The sequence below is a fragment of the Austrofundulus limnaeus genome, unplaced genomic scaffold (genome assembly GCF_001266775.1).
Source record: "Austrofundulus limnaeus strain Quisiro unplaced genomic scaffold, Austrofundulus_limnaeus-1.0 Scaffold90, whole genome shotgun sequence".
NCBI lineage: Eukaryota > Metazoa > Chordata > Actinopteri > Cyprinodontiformes > Rivulidae > Austrofundulus > Austrofundulus limnaeus.
Window position 1 is genome coordinate 3040 of NW_013952492.1, and position 8804 is coordinate 11843.

An 8804-nucleotide genomic window follows, 5' to 3' on the forward strand; every position below is an offset into this window, starting at 1 on the left:
CCCTCGGGGAAAACGTTTGGGCACCCCTGCTGTAGACTTATTCAAGATGTCCACCACTGCTAATCAACATTTAGACAACACAAAAATGGTTAGTAGTGCTGGGAAATGGTAATTTTGGAGTTCCTGGTCATAAATTTTAATTGGATCGCCTCCTCAAATGGGTCATCCCAGTCAGAAAGTGGGAGTTAGAATATACACTGCTCAAAAAAATAAAGGGAACACTTAAACAACGCACGCTAAGTCCAAGTAAATCAAACTTTTGTGAAGCACATTCAACTCGGTACAGAACAAAGTACTCAATGCGAATATTTCATTGATTAAGATCGGGAGTTAGCGTGCGTTAAGTGTTCCCTTTATTTTTTTTTTGAGCAGTAATATATTAGTAGCTGAGAGTCATCAACACATGCTTCGAGCGCAAACAAAGCTCACAACTTTTTCTAAACAATTCTTTTCTTTCCAGAGCTCATGYGCCACATTCATATGGATAAAACTTTTGAGACCGTGAGAGAACTTTGCAGCAGACAATAACAATGTGGAAAACACTTCTGCACAAACAACTGTCATTACTTCTTAACTTACAGTGACTTTTCCTGCATTATGTAAGGAAATAATCAGTGTCTTCAATCAGAGATGTGTCTCATGTGCAACTACTCATGTATCATATTTAAACAAATAGTAAAACCTGAAATTTGATACATGTATTATTAAAAAATGGCGGATTGTAATGTCATCAGCTGATAAAACTGGTCAACTGCAAAGATCATCATAAAACGGCCTGACCTCACCTGTAAAGTAAAACCACTGAAATCACAACTGTTCACCAGAAATAATAATAATAATTCCTTTTAAAATAAGGACTTAAAACAAATGGTGACCGTTCAGCTGGAGCTGTATATTTGTAATGAATATTAACACTTTTTCAAAATAAAAGCCCTTCAAGGATTCTTTACAATACTGTAAGTATTTATAAAAGAAGAGTTTTCAATTTTAATCCCTATTACTTTTGTAAATGTGTWATTCAAGACTTAAATTAATTACTTAACTAGAATTTTGTAGAATAAAAAATAGTTTTATACTTTAATTCTCCTTCCTTATTAAGGATTATAGTTACAAATAGCTGGTTTTAAAAAGGAAATTAAAATGCTTTAAATCAGGTTGAGAATTGCATATAGTTGTTTTAAATAATTTCTAAAAACTGAACTTCAAAGTTTAACAAAAAAGAGGGAAATGATTTGATAAAATTGTTTTTCACTTGTAAATCTGTTGTTAACCAAAACGTTTTTGCTTTTTATCCCAAGTAAACCCTTTAAACCAGCAGGCAATCATGAGTTGGTGTAGAAATGACTTTTTTTAACCAGTTGTTCAGCTTAAACTATGAACAGGTCTGCCTTGTTTTTTGTATTAGCAGCACACCCAAAGAGCGCACTCCTTTATTTTCTTCACACACACACTGTGCTCACAGCAGTCTGCTTTAATGCTGACAAATTAACCTGTGTGTGAAATAAATTCAGGCTCTTTAACCACCTTCAATAATAAGTTGGAGTAAGTGTTTATGACCCTTTCAATGTTACACATGTGGAGTTTAGTCCCACTCCTCTTTACGTTTCTTTAATCCATTGTGGTTGCAGTTCAAGTCTTTGACAGTTGTCTTTTTTTCAGCCTTATATTCAAGATTATCTGCTGGATTATTGTTGTACGTCACCATTTTTTTAAAATTAATGAATTATTTCTCATTCTATTTTAAAATAGTTAAAGATAGAAAATGTAATAAATGACTTGAGTGACTGCAGACGTTCAGGTTTTGTGAATGCGTTTAAGAAAACCATCGTCCTTACCTCTGTGCTCGACAATTGAATTTGAGTTTGAATTTATTTTATAAGGAGACGATGCATACTAGAGTACATTAAAACAACCGTAAATATACCAGATTTAGCCACAAGGGCTAATTTTACGAGTCGTTTGTTAGCTGTGTTTAGTTTTCTCCAAATGTTCAAATTTTATTATGGACAGACATGTAATTTTCTAATCCTCATGTCATAAACATCAACATGTGTAACATAAGAGTTGTGTGTTTCTCTTAGCATTGAACTCGCTGACCTTTTTAAGTAAATCTGATTGGCTAAATTTTGACTTTGCTGAACGTCTTTCACTTGTAAATAGTCTTTCTTATTGTTTGTCCTCCCTAACATTAAGCGTTCCAAAGTAACTAAATGAGTGTTTTTACAGAGACACTTACACGTCATGATTTAAGTGTATTTGATTAGTAACCTGACCTCTGTTTACCCTCCTAACTCCTGAGTCAGCAGTGATGGTGTGTTTAATGTCATGCTGTGTAATACCCGTCACGTGTAGCTTGTAGTCACCAAACCACTGTAACTATCCTGCTTTCAACACAAAACTTGTTTGTATCACATACTGAGTCTCTATCCTGTAGTTGTAATTCCACRGTTTGTGGTAATGATGTCATTTATATTCTCAGATGAGCCAGGCGGAGCAGGTGCCTGAGGTCGTGCCTGCATACCACACAGATGAGCCAGCAGCAACAGGTAAGCTCAGCTGAAAGGACAGTTGGACAAGGGCGAGTTTTTGTGTCAACGTTTTGACACTTTTAAACAAAACATGCTGCTTTTCTGTGGGGGTGTAAGTTTTGGGTTTCAGTACCCAACTCCAAAAAACAGCTGGAATATGTTAAATGTAAATGAAACAGTACAAAATGAATTCATATAAACTCATATTTTATTCATAATGGAACTAAAGTAAAACTTATTTAGTGTATATTATATTATTATATATTATTACCACACTTTATGAAACAAACAAGGTATAATTTCTTTGTTTAACCAGGGATATTCAACTGGCGGCCYGCTGGCCACATCCGGACCGCCAATTGGTTCACTCATCTCTCAAGCCCAAACCCCCGGTTTTCTACTTTAATTACTATAAGTTCTTTTAGTTCGATAGACATGTGGTGTCTACAGAAACATCAGAATCTTGACTAGAAGCTGGAAAAAAACACTTCTATAAACAATCAAGACAGTTACAACTGCAAGCATTTGAAGATAAAACTATGAAAGTGAAAATAAAATTGGTTTAAAAATTTGGCAAGTYGGAGATGTCAAAACAATATTTGTGTTAAAGGGATCCACGATTAGTTGTAACATGAGAATTTATTTGATAAACATTTCTTTTAACTGTAAAATGAAGACTATAAAAATACTGTAGGCTGTTTAGTTTTGTAAATTTAAAAAATATATTTTAACACAGACGGAGCCATTTTATTTACGCACAAAGCATTCTGGGTAAATGATGATGTGGATAGGTCCTCGGTGTGAGCGAGCTGTATCCACCCTGAAGGTTAATCTTGGACAATATCTGATGATCGACTCTTTTAAATGAAACCAGAGAGTGTTGACAGAGAGGAGAAGGTAGAAATGACTCAGCCTGTAACTGAAAATATGGATGGAGGACAACAGAGCTGCTTCATGGAAGAAGAACCTCAGCTTAGCCTGTTAGCCTTCACGCTAGCACTGATGCTATATTGCCTTATATGTATTAGCACAGCGCTAGCGTGACAAACCCACAAGCTAAACTGAGGTCCTCCATCCATATTTTCAGTTGCAGTGTGAGTCATTTTTGTGTTCCCCTCTCTGTCATGTGGATGGAGGACCTCAGTGACGAGAGGAGAATGTGTAGCGCTGAGCTAATACATATATATGACGATAGCGTCGAGGCTACTGCTAAAGCTAACAGGCTAAGCTGGGGTTCTTCTTCCATGAAGCAGCTCTGTTGTCCTCCATCCATATTTTCAGTTACAGGCTGAGTCATTTCTACCTTCTCTCTGTCAACGCTCTCTGGTTTCATTTAAAAGAGTCRATCATCAGATATTGTCCAAGATTAAYCTTCAGGGTGGATATAGCTCGCTAGCAGCCTCGAACCGAGGACCTATCCACGTCATCTTTTACCCAGAATGCTTTGCGTGTAAAAATATCTCCATCCGTGTAATATATTTTTTAACTTTTAGTTTTAAAATTATAAAAACTAAACAGCCTACAGTATTTTTACAGTCTTTATTTTACAGTTAAAATATATGTTTATCAAATAAAGTCTAATGTTACAACTAATCATGGATCCCTTTTAAATAGGAGGCATAATGTGTTGTTTTTGTTTTTGATATTGTTTTATTATTACATAGCGTTCTGTATGTTGTATTCATGATTAAATTCAACAAAATAAACTGTTTCAAAGGTAACAGATTGTAATACTTGGTTTATTTACATGACTAATTGCTGGATGTTCAGCCCCTGTGCTGTTCAACTGCATTAACTGTGACCCCCGGGGCAATTTAATTGAAGAGCTCTAGTTGAAGCGTATGATTTGCAAATCAGAGCATTCAACTTTTAATTACATTTTACACATTCTGGCTTTTTTTTTCTAAATTGGGGCTTTGAGAATATTATAGGCTACAGTCAATAAATAAATAAATAGAGAATAAGTAAAGATCATCCTGATGAGCTGTCTAGACTGTCTGTTCCATGTGCTTTGCTCGGTTATAGATGTGTGTATTGTGGACTTTTTTTAATCTGTGTGGAACCATATTTATTTTTAAATATCAAGCTCTTAATAGCTTGTTTTCTTTCTCTTTCCTCTGCAGCACAAGCACATAATTGTTAAAATATAAAAGTAGAAATGTTATCTTACGTTATATATGTTGTACCTAAAATCGTCGCTTTTGTTGTGTTTTTAAATCAGACTCCGACAAGGACCACCCACAGACACAACCGGGCATGTTCAGCAGGTTGGCGGGGGGGTTGTACTGTGCCACAAAAGCCACGGTGGGGGGCGTGACCTGGATTGGAGGGAAGAGTCTGGACCTTACCAAGACAGCGGTGTGCTCTGTAGCTGCTGTGCCTGCAGCCGGAGTGGGGCTGGTGAAAGGGGGAGTGTGCGCCGTAGCTGGGGGAGTGACCGCTGTCGGCTCTGCGGTGGTCAGCAGAGTTCCGGTAGGTGGCAGCAAAAAGAAGGACAAGTCTGACTGACGGAGGAGGAGAGCGAACACATAGCTGAGACGTACGGCTCCGACTCTGTTCTGTCGTTTGTGAGCAGAGAAAAGAGCAACAAAGGACCTGAAACCTCAGTATCCCAAGTTTTGGTGTTGGTTGTTTTGTTACAGATTAGAAATCTGCTTTCAATCACTCAATTATGTGTCCAAGAGTTATATTAAAATAGAAACTTGACTTCTCAGTTTCCACGTCAAACCACTCCAAAGAGAACCAACAGAATAAAAGAGGTGAAAATTTGTTGCATGACAATCAGCAGCGAGGCATTTCCTGGAAGGTTTTCACCTTTAACTGAAACACAAATGTTTCAGGAAGTACCTGGTCTCTTTTTTTTTTTTTTCAACTGTTCACATAAAACTGAAAAATCTTAGTTACATACTGGTTGATATTTCAGAGTTTTTGATTAAATATATTTTGTTTCTTTCATTTCAATTAGTGTTTCTCTGACTTAGTACCTCTAGCATATGTTTATGTTCTCAGTTTTCTGAAAAGCACTTCCTGCTTTTGAATATTTTTATTGCAATAAATATTATACAAATAAGACTTATTGTAATGAACATGTTTCCTAAGTGTACTCCTTTCTTCTTAGTCCTTTGAATATAAAGTTTAAACTTGTTCAAATAAAAAAAATGAATTTCATTTTGGAACCCTGTTGGCATTTTTATTATTTTTTTTTAGTTTTGGAAATTCTTTTTAGTTTCTGCTATTACAAAATGCTATTAATCTTCACAATGCTATATTTATAATGATTAAATTTGAAATTAGTTATAAACCAGCAAATCTAACTAGAATATTTGCTAAATATACATTAAAAGAAGTAGGTCAATAATTTCTACAGGCATTAAACCATTTATTCAAAAACCTTTAAAGGAAACAAGCACATTACTAAAGTATAAACAACACATCAAAGCTTAAAGTTTAATGTAAACCTCATTACACAAGTTAGATTTGTTCTTTATGCTGCACACACTAAAATACTGACTCAAACATTTATACTGTAGTTCAGCATATTGTTTAAAATATTTTTCCTACATTTTCAGCTGAATTATTGAGTTTGTCTCAGTTCACTGCTTGGAAGCTGTTAGAATAATTTCTCCAGAAGAAACCACGACCTTGGGTTCAAACTTCTTCTGTGCTGCTGCCTCCGTGTCTCTCTCTACAAACAAACATAAAGACATGATCAACATTCTCCAACTTTTTGATTCTGAACAGATTAAAAATATATATATTTATAAATATTTTTACTTACTTCCTTTTCTGTAGCATGAGGGCTCACAGCTGAATCCCTGTCGTGGCACGCACACTGCTGTGCTGCAGTGAATATACACCTGAACAGAACATTTTTTTTAATGAAACGTTTGAAATAATGTGTTAGACATGTTCATTTATCTCCACTGACTCCATTACCGTTTTCCTGAAGTGTTCCATGTTGTAATCTATAAAGGTAAACATTTTGAAAACGAATCGCCGGTAGTGAGTTGGAAATTGCACACCGGAGGAGGAATCCACTGGGATCAGTGTGGAGAGGTAACGATCATCTGCATATGGACATCTGAAAAGATCCATTAGAGATAGGGAAGTTATAGGTGACGAATGACACGCCACAGTGTTAAACTAAACACAAAAAGTAAGATAATTTATGTTTGGCAGATTTGGCAGATATTTGTTGTAAAAATGTATCTTGACAATAAATTGTGTACTGTTGGAAAACCTGTTAAATTTTCTTACAAATGGTGCCACATTTGTAAGGAMCATGTAGCCTATTTGTGGAATGAGATGTAGAGCTTGAGTGTGTGAGTTGTGCACATGGAAACTTTGTCAAATTTTCTCTGTCATTGCCAAACACCTTATTATGYTGTTGCTATTCACACGTACCCCAAGGTGCGGCCAATCAGGTGCCCACTATAAGGATTTATTGCGAAGCACCACTGTCACAACAATACAACAAATCAATAATCTACCAAACACAAATTTTCTTTTTTTGTGCAAAATATATTAGCAACATTTAGCKTCAAAACATAATTTTATGAAAAACTAAATACAAACTGCAAAATGAAACAGTCATACAGTATTTATGCACAATGACAGGACTGTCACTGTTGTGTTGTACATCATCATTAATTAGTATAAAATAAAATTATAAATGGTTTTTAATTACTCGACCTGACAGTAGTGTGTGTGTTCATGTTTGTGTTTTAATTAAAAAATCATGATGGTTAGTGTAAACAGGTGTTTAGTTACCCATCAATCAGAATGTCCCACTGTGGGAGGGTGTGAGCTTCAGGGCTTGAGGTTGCCCAACAGTGTCCAAGAGTCAGAACAAGATGAGGATCTGTCTTATCAAGGAGCACAACTTCCACATAAACAGGATCCCTCAGTACTTTGGTCACAGGATAGTCTGAGTCCTGATAGTAGGAGGTGTAGGCTGCTACATCTGTGGGAACAAAGACATCAAACATTATGAAACGATCAACAAACAGAGCGTATTTGCCTGGTTGGGACGTACTAACCTTCATTACAACCTTTGGTCATGCACAGACCATTAGCCAGCCTCATTATGACATTGACGGGTCCGAGAGCAGAAACTTGAGAAGGAACAATTATTGGCTCCACTTCAGCAACCACACTTAGAACTGAGGTATCTGAGGTAACGTACTTGCACTGGAAGACCAACCTAAAACAAAAGAGAATGTATGTTTTATTGCATCATATGTGCTTCTATTTCAAAACATTATCTCTCAGTGTTTACCTACACATAGCTGCTGTCCCTGGTAATGCTACCAGCAGGTCCATTGCCCACTTCATATGAAGACGTCATCATATTTTGATAGATTATAGAGTCAGGTTCCTCCTACAAAGAGTTAAGTGATTTAGTGGTTGTTGTAAATCACATTGTTGATTGAGAAACTGAAGTAAATTGAGAAATTACCATGACAATAGTGCCGCAGGCGGAAACAGGAAAGAAGTAGATAGCAAAAGCAGAGTTTGAGTCAACACTTTTACAGTTTTGACCTTCTCCCAATAGTGAGATGGATTCCAGGTCGATGTGGGGTAGAGTGACGTCTCTGGCCACAACAACAATAAATTGGCCATCCTTGGTACACTGCACTGTCACTGGTGGAACAGAAATAGGCTTTGATAAGTTAAAACATACTTTTGTCCAGTTGTAATATCAGAAAAAGATGAACATGGTTTTGTAACAATTAATTTTGCAATTCATTCAATAAGATCTTAAACTGGTTAATATATCCCCTCAATTAAGTGTTTTCAGAGAAACCAACAGCAACTTTGCTTACCTCCTTTTCCAAAGTAGCATGATTGGCCATCAAAGCAACAGTCTCTAGCCTGACATTCTGCAGCAGAGATATCAGGAAGCCCACATGGAACTCTGACATTTGTTTCTATATCACAATTTATTGAAGAAGGATGCATTCCAGGCATCTGTGGTGTCTGGGGAGGAATGATTGGATACTTTGAAGTTTGTGGGTACTGAGGAGGTTGAGGGAACTGAGGCTTTGACGGTATCTGTGGGTTCTGAGGAACTTCAGGGTACTGAGGCTGAGGCTTTGATGGGATCTGAGGGTACTGAGGAGGCTGAGGCTGTGATGGTATCTGAGGGTTCTGAGGGATTTCAGGGTATTGAGGTTTTGAAGGTGTTTGAGGACTCGGAGGAGGCTGGGGATACTGGGGTGGCTGAGGCTTTGATGGGATCTGAGGGTACTGAGGAGGCTGAGGCTGTGATGGTAT

General features: G+C 36.8%; 2 protein-coding genes across 2 annotated transcripts in view; one reads left to right on the forward strand and one right to left on the reverse strand.

Annotated features, from left to right (window-relative positions):
• The window catches only part of tmem263 (transmembrane protein 263), a gene marked incomplete at its 5' end in the record, with an annotated part of 7817 nt that extends 2121 nt beyond the window's left edge, over positions 1–5696 (forward strand). The window contains 2 exon segments of the mRNA XM_014012249.1: positions 2480–2546; positions 4750–5696. Of these exon segments, the coding sequence (XP_013867703.1) occupies positions 2480–2546; positions 4750–5036 (354 nt within the window). The 3' untranslated portion in view covers positions 5037–5696.
• LOC106520263 (zona pellucida sperm-binding protein 4) lies at positions 5384–8804 on the reverse strand (the record flags this gene model as incomplete). Its single annotated transcript, XM_014012240.1, has 8 exons — positions 5384–6213; positions 6307–6385; positions 6465–6609; positions 7299–7491; positions 7568–7731; positions 7811–7908; positions 7987–8171; positions 8354–8804. Coding segments are annotated over 8 exons (1407 nt in total), but the record flags the coding sequence as incomplete, so codon positions are not given.